Source organism: Lactuca serriola, chromosome 9 (assembly GCF_051521515.1).
Source record: "Lactuca serriola cultivar US96UC23 chromosome 9, Lser_US96UC23_V15, whole genome shotgun sequence".
NCBI classification, from domain to species: Eukaryota; Viridiplantae; Streptophyta; class Magnoliopsida; order Asterales; family Asteraceae; genus Lactuca; species Lactuca serriola.
The window spans coordinates 25,470,254-25,492,337 of record NC_136416.1 but is presented as its reverse complement, the minus strand read 5'-3'; the positions used below and the strand labels follow the sequence as shown (position 1 = coordinate 25,492,337).

Genomic DNA, 22,084 nt, shown 5'->3' with positions numbered 1-22,084 from the left:
GTAAGCGTGCACGACCCCATCATGGCCGCCACCTCATCACGGAAGGTGCTCAACCTCTCGTCCATCAATTCTAAGATACCCTCCTTGATCGAACCGAAGATCACAGGAGTCTACTCAAGTATGGTGCGAGTAATATCTGAAGAGAGAAACTCCCTAGTCTGCTCATCCAACTGCCCGGCCTCCGGGCCTGGTCCTGATCCCCCTCCGGCACCTAAACTGCCGACTGCTGGTCTAGGGCGTAATACCACCATTCTGAAACACACATAATAAACATCAGGAACAATGATATATCTCGAGGAATCACTACTACCACAAGTTTCCTGGTCTCATATCAACTTTCCTCGATTCGAGTACGGATCCTCTGCTTCCAGTAATATAGGCCCCTACTACCTTCCATATCTATCCGTACTTTCCTCAAGAATTGCCTCGACTCCACCTAGCCACTACTACTGCTGTTGATCTTTACTGCTCTCATCCTAGGCTTGTCCTAGGGAAATCTCTAACTCAACCCAACCAGTCCTCAATTGCTGAAGGCCTCCTTGTAATGCCAATTAACCTTTACCTGAATACCATCACATGTGGCGAGGCTCAGATAATCCTTCGAGTAAAAGACTCGTCCCCACAACGGTTAGACGTAAACAAGAGCTGCGCAGCAGGGACAAATCCAACACTCTGTGATTATTCAACCCTGTTCACATGTGATGTGGCATACTCACCTAATGGCTAACTCCCATCACTCAGAGTCCCGCAAGCACGAAGCAAACAACATTCGGACATGGAAAACTACTCAAGAAATTCTATCCTCATAATGAGAAACTGTACTAGCATACAATGCTAGTACAAGATAGTGTGTCATTTAGATAAGGGATCATATATTCCTCCATTCTACAAGATATCTTATAGACTAAGACATGGATTAAATCAATCTCTCTGTCTATGTACTATTTCCCGACTTCTGATTCATGACGACTGACAACAAACTACAAATGAACACATCAACTTAGTCCCGACTTGGCCAAGCGCTTAAGGTGTCATCACTGAATCATCGAGGGGCCCACAGATATTGCTTTTATCCCACTTTGGGTAAAAGGAATGGATAAACTTCGACTCAAATGCTTGCTTGCACCTACTGATCGAATCACACCCAACAATAAGTTTTATAACACCAATTTACTGGTGCGTTTACTTATTATCAATGTGCAACCGACCAGCAAATAACAACTCACACGTCTCGGTTTCAACAATATACAATATTATTGTCTCACAATCACTCGTGATAGAATCCATTAAGTGATGCAGGTAAGCATGGGTTTAATCCAATACTCTAATCTTATTAAAGCACTCGTGAACTCTGCAGCAAACTTGTGCTATGTCTAAACACTTTAGACAATATACAGACAGATTCATGACAGTCTTCCTTCATACCTACTTCCAACATATGACCGACTGTGGAGGTTCGAATAACCCAATTATTCTGGAAGTCAAAACATGCAAAATTGAAACACAATAATAATACTTAATCCTATATGGCCCCAAAACTTTTGAGTGTAAATAAAACACTTTTATTTAGTCACCATATTGATTACTCATTATTGATTGCTTAATGTTTCAGATAATCAACTTAACACTCGAATTATAACAATAGTTGTCCCATGCACCAAGCATGCACACTATGTTTCCTATGGTCCTTACTTTGTGAAATAGATCAATTGAAAACCTTTCCAATGATGCCCATTTCACAATTCCTAATCCTCATCATTAGTGTGAGAATACAAATCCTTGCCACTATTAAAATATGTTAGATTCTAAGATTTTTATGCAACGATCCTTTCGTGAAGTCACAGCAAAAAAGTTACAAAACCTCAGCTAATGAAATCACAAAGTACTCTATTAAAAATTGTTACAAAACAATTCTATAGATGTGATGTCTCTCACTCAAAGTACATTCCTTTGAACATCCTTTTTGCATAAAATTTTCTAATCTAGACATAAACATCTTAATATCCTACTCCTAATATGGAAACATTTCCATATTTGCAATATGACAACTCATTCTTAATAGAGTCTTATCTATTCATAATAATATCGATATGGTCCATCCAATACTATACTTCCAATTACTCACAAGCAACACATCCTCAGTAAACTTTGGATCGCCGTTTGATAGTTGTTTAATTATTTTACTCAGAACTGATTCTAGTCCCTTTTCCCTCTTAATGTGCTAAGCATTTGGAAAATTTTAGAATTGTCAATTATTATAGCATATGCCATTGATCCTATACCCGAAGCGTATGGGACACGATGCATAATGCTTTTCATAAAGACGTGATACTTTACCAGTCTTCTACCATAATATTTTATGTGCCATGCTCTCACAATTTGAACTATGAAGAGGGATGCCATAATCATAATCGAAATTTGAGAATGCACTATGTATCCTTGACTAAATTTATTAACATTTCTCTATTTAAGCTTTAGATTTTGAAACGAAGTATAATATTCTCTCCCTTAATTATAGTAAAACAACTTTTCAACCCTTGCGACTTTGCAAAGTATAACTCTTGTTTTCTATAATTAATATTGCTAACTTGCAATACTTACCATAATAATCATGCTCCCACTAACATGATGATTATTTCCTCTTTGACATAACACTTATGCTCCTACTAGCTTTGACATGTATTCAGAAAGCAGCTAAACTTCTAGAAAGCAATGCTTATTGAATTCCTTAAGTTCATATTTCTAATACCTGATGCTTTGATAAGTCTTTATCTAAGCTTCTTAAACTCATACACCTTTCCTTAAATAGCTCACATGTGTGTCTAAACAAACTCATAACTTATGTTACTAAGTCTCAAATGTTCAGACTAATTGCCAAATCTCACAATTCGAATTATGAAACTGGATACTGTAATCATAATAGAATTTGAGAATACAATTTTCACAATTGCTATCTTCTTAAAATCTCTCTTAGTGAAAGCATTTCTTCACAATCATTTTCATGAAGGAAAGAAATCTTATTATACTTAGATTTTATGGTGTATATGTTCCTATCCGTGTGAATTTGCCAAAACCAAGGTTTGCGACAAATTCAAACCCGTATGGACCGAACTTGCTCAATCCCGATTTCTTGCCTCATGGTAGCACGAATGCCCACCATGTCTTCCAAGCAAATCACCCCTACGAATCAATGCACTTTCATCGATCAAGATTCTTTGTCTTTATGCATTCAAATGAGAACTCATAGAGCTCACATGCATAATTAACTCAACTGGAATGACACAGAAACAAGAGTATGTCAATCACGATAGGTTATAAACCTCAAGCTAGTGATGATCAACTAGGTTTATTCTTGATTTGTTATTGAGAATTTTCAAGACCATTAAGACTCCCACTGACTCCTTGACATATAAGATTCTCTTGTCAAGAAACATTCCTTGACAAAACAAATATTCAAGAGTTAGTGTAGCTTTTTATCAAGTTTAATGCTTCACATGATTGGTCTTGGTTGGTCTTTGTCTTATCCAAGGCATCACAACTTACCAATTTCAAATGTGCAAGAATAAGAAAACTTTCTCAAATTCCACATTTGATGAGTGTTATAAACCCTTTTAAGACTTGTCACTTAAGTCAAAATCTTAACTCCAAGACTTAATTTTGAAACGAAGTATGATTGACTTATTGATTTAACCATTTCCACAATTCTCGATTCCTCTTCTTAGCCATATAAATGCACTAAGACTCACTTAGAGGATCAATTGATACATGGTTTTTAATCATTAAGACTTATCATAAAACACAATAAAAGGTACTCTCCCTTCTTCTTAGAATAAAGAAACTTTTATCTTTCTGCCTTCTTGATTCTTCTTATTCGTTCTGCTATTCATTGAAACCTTTTCAATCAAATCAGAATTACACTTAATCTTATAAGTATAATCATATTTACTAAACTTTAGTAAATCATGATGAATATATTTATTACTCTTTGTGGTGTACTTGGCACTTTGTCAAAGAAATAGTCTTAATTTCCTAAATATGAAATTTCTCATTCATCACGCAACCAAGTTGTATGATTCCAAGTTTCTGTCCAATTGAAACTTGGGTGATGAGAAACTCTCCCTATTTGGTAAATTCTTGACATTTCCACAAATAACCTAATTAAGAATCAAATCCATCATTGCTAATAATAGAAACATTCAAACATCAATTTTTCATACACACCATTGGAAGGATAAATAAATAAGATAAAATCAAATTTTATTTTATTGCGGAAAAATTTGTCCTTACAATGCATTCAACTGAAAAACTATGTTATTACATATTTCTTAGCAATCTACCCTAACTCCAAAGTAGCAGCTCAAAAATCCGATCTTCGAATCCATGCGATCGAAATCCATTTCTTCATGATCAGATTCAGCACGCTTCTTCCTTAAGCTTCCTTTCTTTTCTTTGATCCTATAAAACATCAAAAGATAATCTTATCACATCATGTATTAAGAATCAAAATTAGGAACTTATAGAGTTAGATAATGGATTTTGCCTGAAGTGGAGTTATACGTCTTGACTCTCTCATCTCTTAGATCTCTCAGGTAAATAGGACATCTTCGTCTCCAATGCCCCTTCTCTTGGAAATAAAAGCAAATGGACTCCTTTGGCACATTACATGGGACAATCTCATACTTAGTCCATTATGGACTTCCAATGTTTCCAGTGTCCATTGAAGTTTGAGAGTTTGATTCTGATGGGTTTTATACAAACAATCCTATGTGTGCATGCAACCCTAGAGTTGGATCTATGTTTTCACTATTAGTTATACAACTTTATGAACACAAAAAGAAACATGGCATGCTAGTACTATTTTCGAAATCCACATAGAAGAATAGAATACATACCTTTTGTTGTTATATAGTAATAACAACTAGTTCCTTGAATCTCCTTAGCTTTGAAAGCAAGTACCACAAGTGTAGTACCTCTAATGGCTCACAAACACCAAGAGCAAGAGGATGACTTAGGAAAGGAGGAGAAGCACCCAAAAACGTCTAGAAACCCTAAGGAAACTCTTGGCCACGTTTTTGGTGCTCTAGGGGTCCTTAAATAGTGAGGCTATTAGGGTTATCAAACAAGGAAACCCTAATTTGACTGCTTAGGCCCTAAGCAGCCCATGGACTCCCTTCTTAGTGGCCTTGGACGATTTCTAATGGGTTTCCCCATAAAATTCGTCCACCCCTCTAATATGGAGTCCATTAGCCCAATATTCAACTATCACACAATTGACAATTATAGTCCCCTTGTATTTAATTAATGTCTTTTAGCCACAAAATTAATTATTATTAATTCTTGACTATTATTAATTAAACAATATGATTTCTCTTTTAATATATTATTCATATAATATATTAATAAATCATAATTAATCTTCTTTCTCCATAAATCATCCTATCAATTTGCTTTGGTGAAGGCAACCCAAAAGGACCATGCACAAACGGGTCAAGTACATACCAAAATAGTTATGGACTTAGACACTAATCCAACAGTCTCCCACTTGGATAAGTCTAATAACTATTTTGCGTACAACTTCAGATCCTGATTAGCAATCGAAGCTTTCAAAAGTCGCTGTCAACTCTGATCTTATCAGAAGCACGTCCTTTAGATAAGGGATCATATATTCCTCCATTCTAGATATCGTATAGACATGAGACATAGATTTTGATCATTCTCTCAGTCTGTGTTCTGTTTCCCGATTTCTGATTTATGACGAATGACAACAGACTACAATTGAACACATCAATTTAGTCCCGACTTGGCCAAGCGCTTAGGTGCCATCACTAAATCATCGAGGGGCCCACAGATATCACTTTTATCCCACTTTGGGTAAAAGGAATGGATAAACTTCGACTCATATGCTCGCTTGCATTTGCTCATCGAATCACGCACAACAATAAGTTTTATGACACCAAGTTACTGGTGCGTTTACTTATTATCAATGTGCAACCGACCAACAAATAACAACTCACACGTCTCGCTTTCAAGAATATACAATATTATTGACTCACAATCACTCGTAATAAAATCCATGAAGTGATTCTTGTGAACGTGGGTTTAATCCATTGCTCAAAATCATATTAATAAGCAATCATGAATGTTGCAGCAAACCTTTGCTATGTCTAATACACTTTAGACAATCTACAAACCAATTCATGACAGTCTTCATTCATACCTACTTCCAACATATGAACGACTGTGGACCATTCGAATAATTTGATTATTCTGAAATAATTAATTATTCAGGAAGTCAAAACATGCAAAGTGAAACACAAGAATAATACTAATCCTATATGGTCCCAAACCTTTGAGTATAAATAAAACACCTTTTATTCATCACCATATCGATTACTCATTATTTGTTGTTTCTGTTAATTAACTTGTTACTTGAATTACTACTACAATTGTCCCTTGCTCTTAGCATGCACACAATGTTTACCTATGGTCCTTACATTGTGAAATAGATCAAATGAACACATTTCCAATCATACTCATTTCACAACTCCCAATCCTTATCACTAGTGTAAGAATATCAAATTTTTTCCACTTATAGAATATGTTATATTCTAACGTTTCATGCAATGATCCTTTCGTAATGTCACTGTGTGACATCCCCAAAATCACGGCCAGAATAGACCGATTTCATTTATGATTTTTAAACTAATTTCAGAGTAAATCCTTTTGATTTAAAAGTGTTGCGGAATTTGTTCCCAAAACAAAACATAATAAAATAATATTTATCAAAGCATTTCATCAAGAGATGCATTTTCATTATATAATCAAAACTCGGGATGTCATGTTCCGATACAGACCATAAAGCATAAACGATAACATTACAAGTCATTCAACAAATATATACATATACAGACTTGTAAACAAAACAACTCGATGATTCATCCATCTTACGACCTTGCGCCACTTCCTGTAATACAAATAAAACTGAGTGGGTCAGGCTTGGGAGTCTGGTGAGCATATAGGGTTTTCAACCCATAATAAATAAATTATATTTAATTTCACCAACCAATCACTATCTCGATTACCCATTCCCGTTATCCTCACTTTACGTCCCTAAAACAACATCTATCTCAAGGGACCTAATCTAGGATTTTCATCGGGACGGACATTACTGCTAAGGGGTTTCCTCAACAATAGATATCCTAAAGGCAACCATGAGGGGGATAGAGTACATCGGTGAACACATCGTTCACAACACCTACAGGTTATGAACCTGCTAGCGTTCCACAGGACTGTCTAGAAAGAGTCTGTGGTCGTTATCCATACTCCGCTGAATAACTAGATCAACAACAACAACAACATCGAGGCCTCTCATCTGTTTATTACACACCAACTATCTACCCATGTTCTACCCAACATATTAGTAGATAAAAATATATATTTTCATACATAGTTTAAAACCTGTATAGCATTTTCATTCAATACATATTCCACATAACAGATGAGGCACACCCACATAACACGTATTTCATAGAAAATAAATCAGATCTATGAGATAGAAGAGAATGAATATACATTCACACATATAACAACAATATTATACACATAACACGTATTTCGTATAAAATACTTCATAATTATGCGTTAGAAGAAAGTAACTACACACTCACGCATATAAACAACAATATACTTAATACACTCAAACCATACTTGTATTATTATCGTGTTTATGAAAGGTAGTATACACTCACTTGATCAGAAGATGATCGGACAGCACTACGGCTTGTAGAAGTAGTATTCCTCGGCAGATCTGGAAGATCTCCACAAAAATCGAACTTCTCGCGGGCAGAGCTTCGGCTCGGGAACCGCACTTCTCGGGATCTTCGGGACCTCGGGACTTGCTTCAGGGCTCGGGAATAATATCGGGGCTTCGGGGTACTTCTGGCATGCAAAACAATGCAAAACGGGAGAGAGAAGAGAGAAAAAGAGCAAATGAGTCGGCTGCCCTCGCATCCTATTTATAGGAGGCTGGAGCCTCGGAGTACGCGGGGCGTACTGCCTCGGTCGTCATGGCTTACGTATCCAAAGTCACTTGAGTGCGAGGCGGTGTATGCATCGGGGTACGCTGGGCGTACGCGAGTACGCGGGGCGTACCTCGGATCAGATCGGTGACTCCTCTTCGGATAATGCCGGCTTTTATAATTAAATTTAAATATTAATTATTTAATAAACTTTGGAAATTCATATCTTCTTCATACGAACTCCGTTTTGACGTTCTTTATATCCACGCGTAGGTGAGACTACGCTCTACAACTTTCGTTTAGACTCCGTCGGCTAATTTTGACTTTATTTTTATTATTTATTTTTAGAAGGCCGGGATAGAAAAACTTCGTTATAAATTCATAACTTCTTCGTTTGACGTCCGTTCTCGCCTAACTTTTCATCGCTTCGATACCAACAACGAGATCTTCGATTCTCGTTTAGATTGTTTCGGCTAAAAACCGCTCGATCTCAAATCGAGTATTTCGGGCTGCATATTGCTAAGTCGAAACTTCAGAAAATCATAACTTCCTCATACGAAGTCAGATTTGGGCGTTCTTTATATATTCGGAAACCTCGTTTTAAATACTACAACTTTATCCAAAGATAACGAGTTTATTTTACACTTAAATTTTGACGCTTATTTTTATTCTTAATTAATCAAACCACATAATTAAGCAATTAAGCACAAAACACATAATACTCAAATAATATACTTCTATTACTTCAAAACGGGTTACAAAGGTTAACCTATACTATTATATCAACATTAATGACAGGCCCAGAAACACAGGCGTTACACACTGCATTAAAGTCACAATGATTATTGCTAATGAAATTACAAAGTCTTCTATTGGAGATTGTTACAAGACAATTCCATAAACGTGATGTCTCTCACTCAAAGTACATTCCTTTGAACATCCTTTTGCATAAAATTTTCTAATATAGACATAGACTCTCAATATCCAACTCCCAATATGGAAACATTTCCATATTTTCCATATGACAACTCATTCTTAATAGAATCTTATCTATTCATAATAATGTCGATATGGTCCATCCAATACCATACTTCCAACTACTCACAAGCGACCAATCCTCAACGAACTTTGGATCGTCCTTTGATAGTTGTTTAATTATCTTAGTCAAAACCAATTCTTGTACTTTTTCCCTCTTAATGCTCTAGACATTTGGAAAATTTTAGAATGGTCAAATATTATAGCACTTGCAATCAATCCTACACCCGAAGCGTATGGGACACGATGTATAATGTCTTACATAAAGATACGATACTCTATCAATCTTCTGCCATAATATTTTATGTGTCACGTTCTTACAATTCGAACTATGAAGAGGGATGTCGTAATCACAATCGAAATTTAAGAACACACTATGTATCTTTTGACTAAATTTATTAAACTTTCTCAATCTAAGCTTTAGATTTTGAAACGAAGTACAATATTCTCTCCCTTAATTATAGCAAAACAACTTTTCAACCCTTACGACTTTGCAAAGTATAACTCTTGTTTTTTATAATTAATATTGCTAACTTGCAATACTTGCCATAATAATCATACAAGCATAACATTTATGCTCCCACTATCATGATGATTATTATCATATAAGCATAACACTTATGCTCCCACTAGCTTTGACATGTATTCAGAAAACAGCTGAACTTCCAGAAAACAATACCTATTGAATTTCTTAAGTTCATATTTCTAATACCAAATCTCACAATTCGAACTATGGAAAGGGATGTCGTAACCATAATCGATTTCGAGAATACAATTTTCACAATTGCTATCTTCTTAAAATCTCTCTTAGTGAAAGCATTTCCTCACAGTCATTTTCATGAAGGAGGGAATCTTATGACGCTTAGATTTTATGGTGTATGTGTTCCTATCCATGTGAATATGCGAAAATCAAAGTTTGCGACAAATCCAAACTCATATGGACCGAACTCTCTTAATCTTGATTTCTTGCCTTATGGTAACACGAGTGCCTACCTTGTCTTCCAAGTAGTTTAGCAACTTATCCTTACATATCAATGTACTTTCCATCGATCAAGGTGCTTTGTCTTTATGCATTCAAATGAGAACTCATAGAACTCACATGCATAATTAACTAAATTGGAATGACACAGAAACAAAATAATGTCAACACGAGAGGTTATAAACATCAAGTTGTGTGTTGGTGATGATTAATTAGGTTTATTCTTTATTTGTTCTCAAAACTTTTCAGGACCATCATTAAGACTCCCACTGACTCTTTAACATATAAGGTTCTCTTGTCAAGAAACTTTTTCTTGATAAACAAATATTCAAGAGTTAGTGTAGCTTTTATCAAGACAAAACACTTCACAAAATTGGTCCTAGTTGGTCTTTGTCTCATCCAAGACATCACAACTTTCCAATTTCAAATGTGCAAGAATAAGAAAACCTTTTTCAAATTCCACATTTGATGAATGTTATAAACCTTCTTAAGACATGTCACTCAATGTCACAATCTTAACTCTAAGACTTGTTTTTGGAACGAAGTATGATTGACTTCTTGACTTAACCATTTCTTCAATTCTTGATTCCTCTTCTTAGACATATAATTGCACTAAGACTCACTTAGAGGATCAATTGAGATATGGTTCTTAATCATTAAGACCTATCATAAAACATAATAAAAGGTACTCTCCCTTCTTCTTATAATGGAGAAACTTTTATCTTTCTGCCTTCTTGATTCTTCTTATTCGTTCCGCTATTCATTGAAACTCTTTCGATCAACTCAAAATTACACTTAATCTTATAAGTATAATCATATTTACTAAACTTTAGTAAATCATGACGAATATCTTTGTCACTCTTGTGGTGGACTTGATCAACACACAACCTAGTGTACTTGATCTTCTAGTCCTTCACTTGACACTTTGTCAAATAATTAGTCTAATTTCCAAATGTGAAAGTTTTTCATTCATCATACAATACACGTTGCGTGATTCCAAGTTTCTGTCCAATTGAAACTTGGGCGATGAGAAACTCTTCCTATTTGGTAAATTCTCGATATTTCCACAAATAACATAATTAAGAATCAAATCCATTATTGCTAATAATAGAAACATTCAAACATCAATTTTTTCACACACGCCATTGCAAGGATAAATAAATAATATAAAATCAAAATTTATTTTATTGCGGAATAATTTGTCCTTACAACGCAATTCAATTGAAAACTGTGTTAATACATATTTCTTAGCAATCTATTCTAACTCCAAGTAGCAGCTCAAGAATCTAATCTTTAAGCAATGCGATCGAAATCCATATCATCACGATTAGATTCAACTCACTTCTTCCCTTAAGCTTTCTTTCTTTTCTTCAATCCTACAAAACATCAAAATGTAATATTATCACATCATGTATTAAGAATCTAGAATAGGAACTTAAAAGAGTTAGTTAATGGATTTCACCTGAAGTAGAGCCATACATTTTGACTCTCCCATCTCTTAGATCTCTCAGATAAATGGGGAAGCTTCGTCTCCAATGCCCCTTCTCTTGGCAATAGAAGCAAATGGACTCCTTTGGCACAACACATTGGACAATCATAGACTTAGTTCTTTCTAGACTTCCGATGTTGCCAGTGTCCATTACAGTTTGGGAGTTTGAGTCACCAGACAAATTTGCTTGACCAGCACGCCAAATCATTGCTGATTCAGGAACTATAAGCAAATAGGTGAGATCAATGAGGGTCACGTCATGATCCATCATATAGTACTCTCTAACGAGCTCACTATATGATTCAGGAAGTGACTGAAGAACCCAATCAACATCCAACTCACTTGAAATCTTGACACCCAACATCCTTAACCTATCAATGTGTGACTTCATCTCTAAGACGTGTGCACACACAGGTTTCCCATCTTCGTGTTTACTTGTCAAAAGGGCTTGAGTGAGCTTGAACTTTTCAATCCTTCGAACTTGTGGGTTAGGGAGAACAATTAGAGGAGGTGGAGGTAGTGAATCATGATCTCTTGTTCCTCGATCATATCGTGGAATATCATCTTCATGTGGAAAGCTTTTTCCACGGGATTTGGGAAGACCATAGTTGTCATACTTTGACATCTACAAAACGGGAGAAAATTCAAGTTAAGTTGATTAGAATCCTTGATGTGACACCCAAATGAAACATCGAGGCTAGGATCCAACACAATACTCTACAACCTAGAAGAGGGATGTCGTAATCTAGTTGCAGAATATTTGAAGGTAGGTAAATGACGATTTACCAATTTTCACCATGAAAAACGAAAAGGAAATTTAAGTTTCAAATCTATTGAAAACTCCTAGATCTTTTGAGATTCATTGAACTTTTCAATTACATGTTTAAATCTCGATATGCCCCTCGATTTGTGACTGGGATGCCGAGGATCACAAAACAGGGTGTGAATAACCATGCAAACTTACATGGTGCCCCCAATGCTACAATCACCTATTCGATGTGCCGGTTAACCACACACGCTCCACCAAACTATGACAAACATTGAGTCGCCCTTTGTGACCTTTGCTTAGAACCATTTAGTGTGCCGGTATGCTACCTCGGCGAGTCCGCGCTGTATGGACAAAAACCCTAACAAGAGGGTTTGCACCCTATATAAACACATTAACTCGGTCTTCCTTGTCCCTCACACTCCCCAAGAGCTGCATAGTGAAACCCTAGTCGTATATGTGTGTATTAAGGCCATTTTGGTGCTTTTGTTGATTTGTGAAGCTTGGAAGATAGAAGAGGAGCTTAAGTATTCGAATTGGGGCTTGTAGATCCAGAAATCTCATTCCATTTCCATCTTAATCAAGGTAAAATGCTCATGCTTTGGTCTTTCATTTGGTTGTTCACCTTTAGGGTATGGATCTTAGATGCATTTAGGGCTTTTCAAAGCCACTTTCGGATTTAAGGAATGTATGTGGACTTTAGCTTCAGATCCGGGCTTTAAGAGGGGTCTCATGGCATAAAGGTGCCAACTTTAGGGCCATGAAATCCCCATGCATGTTGTAAGACACTTTATATGGATTTTTGAGCTAAAAACCCCATGCAGGTGCATCAAGTTTGGAACTTGACGTGTAAAATGGTCATTAGGGGGCCAGATCTATGGATTGGATGTGTTAGACCTCATTTAGATCGACTGTATGAAGTTGGTCAAGACTGGACTCAACGAGTGTATGAACGGACTCGGCGAGTCCAAGGCAATCTCCCAATCTTTGAAGATAGACTTGACGAGTTGTTCATACAACTCGGCGAGTCATAGACTGGACAAGTTCTTATGATGAAGATGAACTCGACGAGTTCAAGAAGGAACTCGGCGAGTCGGATGAAGATAGTCCCGATGTTATGGATGAAGGAGAACCCGTCGAGTTCTTGCTAGACTCAACGAGTGGATTTGGGGTTTGGGTCGGATTAGAGAAGCATGGACTCGACGAGTTGGTAGGCTAACTCGGCGAGTCAGGTCAACTAAATGTTGACTTTGACCAGTGTTGACTTTGACTTAACTTGGACTGACCCTGTTTAGGGTTGTATGTGATGTGTGTTAACTTGGAGGTTGTCGTGTAGGGATCGAGGAGTCGTAGGGAGTCGACTTGTGCGCCGAAGATATTTCTGACACTGCACGACATCGAGGTGAGTTACGTTCCAGTATGGGTGGGTCTAAGGCCACAATGTCGGCCCACCACAAACGGGTATTTATAAGATAATGGTCTTTGTGATAATTATCTTGGACTAGTTATGTAATTTATCTGGAATATGTGTTATGTGTTTAGTAGGGGTTAGTTTCCCTAACAGTGGTCCTTAGGACCCAAGGGTAGGTCAGTACCCGGATATGCTTGACTGTATGTTATATCTGATGATTGTATGCTAGTGATAGGAGGCGAAATAGTCCTCAATTACCGGTTGAAAGATACCGATGACTGGTACCGGTTGAAAGATACCAATGTTAGTTACCGGTTGAAAGATACCGATGATGGCTACCGGTTGAAAGTGTGACAACCCGTAATTTATTCCGTCACGGTAACCCATTTCCGTCAGTAAAACCGTTTGTATTTCAATTTTTCCGTTAACATTTTGGATTAGGTCATTTAAATTAAGACTTTTATTTTGACCTCATGAGTGTCCAAACCCATTAGAAACGTGTGAAAATACCCTCGTTATTTAGTTGGAAAAATTTTAGTTACGACTAAGTCGTAATCACGACAATTAATCGGGTACGACCATAAGCCTCGTTTAACGTCAGTATCGGGTAGATTTCCACCGGGCCACAAACTCAAGCCTTGTATAAAGGATGAGTGAACTTCAATTTAGCTTTTTACCACCACCTCATAACTTTCTCTCTCTACTCTCTCTCTAAAACTCGAGTTTGATCCAAAAACCACCCTTTTCAAGCTTCAATTTGGTAAGTGGTCTATCCTAGCTTATAGTTTAGCATGTTTAGCTTTCAAATTCGTGTTTAAATCATCCAAAAGGACCAAAAAATTGTGTTTACAGTCCAAGAACCTCCCCAAACTGTGAACACCTATAAATGGGGTTTTGAAGCCCCAAAAACCCTTCAAAATCACTTCTAGTGCTTAGTTAAGACCTTTAGACTTGCAGGAATGGATTTAGAGCACGAAAACCTTAACATTTGAGGGGTAAACATGAGTTTACGGCCCAAGAACATGCTTGGACCGTAAACCCTCATTCTTAGACCATAAACACCTTTTAAGGTGTTAAATTGCCCCTTAAACACCTCCAAAAGCTTCCATAAGCTTCCATGAGTGCATAGAACCTTATATTCCTTCATTAGATGCACCAAAACATACACAAATGAGTCACACTTGAGTTTACGGCCCAAGAACATTCTTGGACCGTAAACACCCCTTCTTAGACCATAAACTCCTCCAACGGGTGTTAAAGTGCCCTTTACACCTTGTATGGCTTAGAATTGGACCTAGAACTTTGTATGCTTAACCTACAGCCACCAAAACACATGATTCATGGAAAAACATGAGTTTACGGATGTAAACTCATGTGTTTAAGGTAGTAAACTCACCAAGAGCACCTTCATAGACCGTAAACTCCTTTTCCAAGGTCAATTCAAGTCCCGATCACTTCCTAAGCCATGGAATCAACCCTAGAACCTTCTTTGGGCATTGTAAGACCTTTAAGCATCCAATAATACACCACCCATGTTTTTAAGGCCGTAAACTCATGGGGATATGGTCATTGGACCGTAAAATCCCCTAAGGGCTTACTCTTGAAGAGTAAACTCCTTATCTAGGCCCTACACATCCTTAGATGCTACCCGGATCACTCCTAACACTTGAAATGAAGTGTTTTCGTGCCTCAGAGTGTATATTCTTATCTAATTAGTAGTTCAAAGTCTAATTAGATACAATTATGTATCTTTTCATATTAAATAGGAACCTCGCGTGTAATTAAGCCCCGAACTGACACTTAGCATCCAACCAACACGTTTCTCGTCCGGTGAGTTCATACCCCTACACCTTTTTCCGTGTTTTCAATGTTTTCAGGGGGAATACAAGCAAAAGTACAAGGAAATCTTGTACTCAAACTTATTATTTCATTTGAAATGTTTTCATATTCCGTATGCTTTTAACAATTAAAATCGTATTAACCAACCGTTTGACTTGCAAAGTTAGTTTTCAAACTTATTGCAAATCTTATTACATAGTGTTATATTGTATATTTCGCAAATGATTTTTCCACTTCATTATTGTTAAAAGTCATTAAACTTAGAACTTTAGACACGTCCTTGGCAACACTCCCCCTAGATACGAGAGTGAAGGACTTCAACACTTTAGATATGTCCTTGATAACACTCCCCTTAGATACGAGAGTGAAGGACTAGTAAACAGAGTTTTCCGTATTATTATTACTTTTAAATGTCCTTGGTAATACTCCCCCTAGATTCGAGAGTAAAGGACAAATTTTAAAATTCATTAATCTTAAGATTGGAGAAACGTCCTTGGTAACACTCCCCCTAGATACGAGAGTGTAGGACTACCCCTGTAACCAGAATCTCCTGGAGAGAGAGCGTGACTTGAGTGTATAGATCTATACGGGATTGACTACCCCGCACTTGGCTGCTAGCTACAGTCAAACCAAAAGGTTCAAGGGTGACAAAAGTCATAAAGTGATATTGGCCCCCGTGTCGAGCCTTATCTAGTCTATAGTACGGTTATGGAACTCACAATCTAGATTATGAAAACTTTTCTACTTACTTATTAGTTTTATATACGTGTTTAAACTAATGTACTTTTTTTCAAGAATAACTAGACTTTCAGGAAACTTCACACAAACACATTAAGTATGATAGATACTTGTACATTACATTCAGATTCGATAACCAACCACAAACTTTTAAGGAAAATAAGGGTTTTTCATGGGATAACTGAACTGTTCATAACTAGATTGTGTAACTAATGGATAATTAAACTTTACTTGTAAGAAAATATGGGATTTTCTTGGATAACGACCCTTTTCAGAAAACCAAAGGAAACATGTTCATTTTCAGAAAACAAACCACTTATGAACTCACAAGCTTTATGCTGATTTTCAAACTGCTTGTATTCTTAGGTTCTCATTAGACAGGTATCCTGCGTTCTCTTGCAGAAGACGGAGCATATGGAAGTCACGACTTACTTTTGTTTAGACTATTATATCTATAAAACATATTACCTTACTTTCAAACAAATGTAATGATCCTATGTAATGTATTGTTTTGTGTTTACTATGCTTACTATGTACATTGGTTGTGATACTTTACATGACGTCACCTCCATTTTATAGGCAATTTCCTTAAACACCCCTTATAGACCAGCTTCGTGAATGAGGTCTACTAACGGTAAAACTAACTCTTTACTCATATATATATATATATATATATATATATATATATATATATAATATTAGACTTTTAATGTTACATATATATATATATATATATATATATATATATATATATAGTATAAGGTGTATTTACACTTTTAAAATACTAGATGGTCTAATTTAATAATTATACTTTTAATTTAATTAAATGTAAACCAAAACTCTTATGGGTTTATTAAATCTCCTTTAATTATACACTTTAATTAATTAATAAAACCATAAGGGTGTAATTTGAACTTTTCCAAAAAATACTAGGGTTTTAGAATTTAATATTTCAAAATTAAACTTTAATTTAAATTTTAAATTCCAAAAATTGAGGACAAGTTTTGAACTTTTCAAAACAATATGGTTCAACTATTTAAATTTCAAAAACTAAAACTATTAAGTTTAAATTTAAACTATGAAACCTAAAGGGAGTAATTTGAAACTTTTTTCAAGAACATTGTAGATCAAGAATTCAAATAAGGCAATTAACAATTAATTGGTGGTTATCTAATTTTGACATACTCTAATTTCTTGCAAGATAATTCACCAAATAATTCAAATAATCAAAATTTATCATATAAGAAAATAATTATTCAATTAATATGAAATTATCTTTTATTTTGGCAAGGATAATCACCCAAAATCAATTAAAATCGGATTTTATCAATAAAAAACATTTATGGTAAGTATCCCAAGCCAAAACAGCAAGAAAATCGCCAAAAATCGCTGCCAGACCCTTGGACTTGCCGAGTTCATCTACTGATTCACCAAGTCAGTCAAGCAGGTGGTGTAAAAATCGATTTTTCAGCCAATAAACGATCAAATAAGCATCAATTCATCAACAAACGGTCCTAGGCTCTGATACCACTGATGGGTTTTGAGCACTACATCATTCCTATGGTGTACATGAAAACCCTAATAGCTTTGGATCTAATTTGTCTAACGAACATGCAATTGATTATCCAAAGCCATAAACCCTAGATCTAATAAACTATAACTGAAATTAGGGATTTAGATCTTGCCTTTGATTGTTATATAGCAATAACAATCAATTCCTTGGCTTCAGAAAGCTTAGTGCCTCAAGTGTTGCATCTCTAATGGAGTCACAAACACCACTAAGCAACTAGATGAAGAAGAGAAGAGAGGAGGCCGCCCAAAAACGTCTAGAAACCCTAAAGGAAGTCTTAGCCACGTTTTGGGGGCCTTAGGGGTCTTTATATACTTAGGCTATTAGGGTTTTGAACTTAGGAAATCCTAATCTGACTGTTTAGGCCCTAAGCAGCCCATTGACTCCTTTAATCATATCCCTTGGACGAATTCCTTATGGGCTTCCCATAGAATTCGTCCAACCTATATTATTAGGTGTTCCATAGCCCATTTGCATTTATCTTATAATTACAAATCCAGCCCCCTAAGTTTAATTAATCTCTTTTAGCCACAAAATTAATTCTTAATTAATTTTTGACTAATATTAATTAAACAATATGATTTCTCCTTTAATATATTATTCTTATAATATATTAATAAATCATAATTAAAAATTTATCTCCTTAATTCATCCTACATATTGCTACGATGAAGGCGACACAAAAGGATCATGTTCATAATCGGGTCAAGTACATACCAAAATAGTTATGGACTTAGACACTAATCCAACAAATTCCAATTCAATTCCATCAATTCACAATGCCTGCAAATTCACAACAACTGCAACTTCGGAGGCTCCCATACGTTTTTAGCCAGATTCTTGAGCTTCCTCTCCAATCACATGCCAACGTTTTCATCCAAGAAAGATCTTATTGCTTGTAGATTACAACACATGTCGATAACAATACCTTTTCTGGCCAGGTAAAGGCTTATATCGTGAAGATTCACTCGAAAGTGACAAAAGTTGTTGTCAAGGGAGGTTGATGTGTGGATATTAGGCTTTTGACAACAACAAGACCTGAGTTGAAGACAATTGTTGTTGTGGGAAGAAAGCTTACAATTATAATGCAATTATAATGCCAAAGGGAGGCCGAAGCAACTACATCGGCAAGGTTGAAGATGGCGGCGAGCCTGTGAAAGAGTTGGGACGATTCATATTTATACATTAAATAATATCCCTTTGAAGACGACTGAAAAGACATGTTAATTAGATTGAAACGATGTTGAAAATGAAAAATATAAATTTTATGATTATTGAACGTGGATTCCGATACAGAGTTAGTTTATTGGATTTAAGCTAGTAGCATGATGTTATTGAAAGAAATTTTATTGGAATACGAATGAACTAATATTCTTGTTAGGTTGACAGAGTAGTCCTTCCACACACCACACTAGGATGAGGCGTCAGACATTTCTTCCTTTGGATCCTTTTCATCAACTACATAATGGCTATATTGGATTTTTTTTTCTACTACTTATCACACAAATACTATACTTCTACCACTCATTTTACACAAACATTACATTTTCTACTACCAAAATTAATCCAAACAATCCTTCCACCAATCTCACCCTAATATTAGTTGAAGCAAGTCACACTTTTCGCTTTCGATCTATTCGTTTACTAGATCTGTTCGTTTACTAACTACAACTTGATACCCTATATTTTCACCCCCGCCCCAATCTCAACCCCAATGATATGTTATATATTATGTCGATAAAAATGAAGCGTATATGCTAAATATAGGAATTGTTCATTATAATGATATGTTATATATAAATTGATGTTAATTAATATAAAACTTATCTTATTGTTTTATTTTTTTTTTTATTTTACAAATATCATTTGGATAAAATAACACCTAATTCTAATTAATATTATTCAAATAATTAATTTGCTTATAATTTTGTAACAATATATTTCAAAAGTTTATATAAAAAAGATTGTAAATAAATATTTAAAAGTTAATAAGTTGAAGCGTGTTTTTTTATTATTTTATATATAATTTTGGTGTGAAAAATAAAACAAAGTTGAAGATGGTTTGGGGCATTTAATTTTAGTTTTATAACATTTTTCAGACATGGTCCTTGAAGTTTATAGGTATTTTTTAATTTTGGTCCAAGGACAAGAAGGTCTTTTTACCTTGGAGTTAATAGAAAATTCAAATGGTGTTAAGGTAAGTGACCAATGGTGCAAGTTTAGAAACCATAACAACGAACAAAGTCAAAATTTTAAAAGTTGGATTATAACTTCAAATGGAAACCACATGGCCAAAACTGTAAGTTACTTTAGAGAAAATTGCAAATTTATTCCGTTTGATTTTTTTGTTTACAATCCAATGACTACCATTACGAATATAATCCTTTTTGCCTACTATTTTGCATATCTTATTTATTTTTTGTAATTTCTAAACACTTTTTAATATAGAAAAATACCCACCCACCCATACTCCAACCTCTAACCTTCCTAAACCCATCGCCACTTACTTCTTTCCTCTGTTGACCACCACCAACGGTCAGGAGCCACTTGCAAGCTAAAATAAGCCAGCTATATGGCTCTAAAGAATTTAAATTCACACGTAACCTTCAAGTCTATTTACAAGATAAATGTTGGTAAATATTACCAAATCTATCAAACAGAATTGAAGTTTAAAGATACTAATCCTTTTATATGGTTATAGAAGTACTCAAAAGATAACAACTTCAAAGAAATAAAACATTACAACTTATTATTCAAGAAAACAAATGAATTGATCTCATGATACTTGGGAGAAAGAGTATAAGATTATATGGCATCCCCAAGAGCACCACTTGTTTTGTTCATTGGCAACCTTGAAAGGTGTCTCTAATTCAATTCTGACTATGATAAGAGCTGATGGTAGTTGGTCTTCCTAACAATGTAGTGCATACTAATTTAATAAAATCAAGGCAAACATTTACCACAAAAGTTATAATTATTGTAAATAACTTCCATCAGAGTGTATTCGACGATATCTTTAACTTTCATCTCAGATAATTTTATTTTGTTCAGATGTGTTAATCGAAAAGGATAACACCATAATTGACAATTATACTTAATTTATAAAAAAATATATAAAAAATTGTAAAAAATAAATAAACTATATGAGCATTATAGTCTTTTTAAATTCGACGAAGACAAATTCAACGATTATGTCAAAAAGATCATAACTTTTAAAATCACCGGACCGTATTAATAAAAATCAAGAAACCATTGGGATCAGATTTGCAATTTCTCTTTACTTTATTATATTTTACAATTTAAAGAAAAAGTAATATGTAGGATCAAGAACTCAAGATCGATGAAGGTAGTACATAGAGTTTGACAGAATCTTGAAAGACCGACTTCGATTGATTTGATTCAAAGATTCCATATTGCTTCTGCAACCAACCCAACGTTTTCAAGGTATTGATTCTCCTAAATCTCATACAATTATTCTTCGCCTCGCCATCATCCCTACAAATTAACCGATAACAATCTTAATTCCTCAACACGTCCATCAAAACCCCAATTCAATTTCATCTCCAATGCCTGTAAACCCACAGAAGCAGCTTCGGAGGCTCCCACACATTTTTAGCCAAGTTCTCGAGCTTCCTCTCCGATCACATGCCGATGTTTTAATCGAATATAGATCTGATTGTTACAGGTTTACAGCGAACATTGAGGACAACGCCTTTGCCGGTCAGGTAAGGGCTCATGCCGTGAAGATTCACCCGGAGGTGACGAAAGTTGTTGTCAGGGGAGGAAATGGCCTTGGAGAGGTGGAGTTGAAGTTGGATAAATTGGAGGTTGATGTGTGGAGATTTCGTCTTCCGGCGACTACACGACCGGAGTTGGCGAAGGCGGTTGTTGTAGGACGAGAGCTTATTGTTAGAGTGCCGAAGGGGAAGCCGGAGAAGCCGCGGCGGCAACCTTCAAGATCACAGTGTTAGAGGGCGGAACAGAGTGTACAAATTATAGATTGCAGGTAATGCAACCGTTAAGTGATATCCCTTGTAGAAGATGACTAGAAAACCATGGTTAGCCTCATCGGAATGCTGTTAAAATCCATGTTTACACTATGGCTGAAAAATAATAATATAGAATTCACAAATCACAATAATCTTAAAGATGTAATGGTAATGTTTCTTTATTGGTTTATCATATCCACTGTCGCCATTGTATATGGTTGAATGTTTTATACATCTATTTACAAAACGG

General features: G+C 35.6%; 1 protein-coding gene across 1 annotated transcript; it reads left to right on the top strand.

The window, feature by feature from the left end:
• Positions 1-21,411: 21,411 nt before the first annotated feature.
• LOC145075452 (uncharacterized) lies at positions 21,412-21,816 on the top strand. Its single transcript, XM_079021696.1, has one exon. The coding sequence runs from the start codon at positions 21,412-21,414 to the stop codon at positions 21,814-21,816; it is 405 nt and encodes a 134-aa protein (XP_078877822.1).
• Positions 21,817-22,084: the final 268 nt, after the last annotated feature.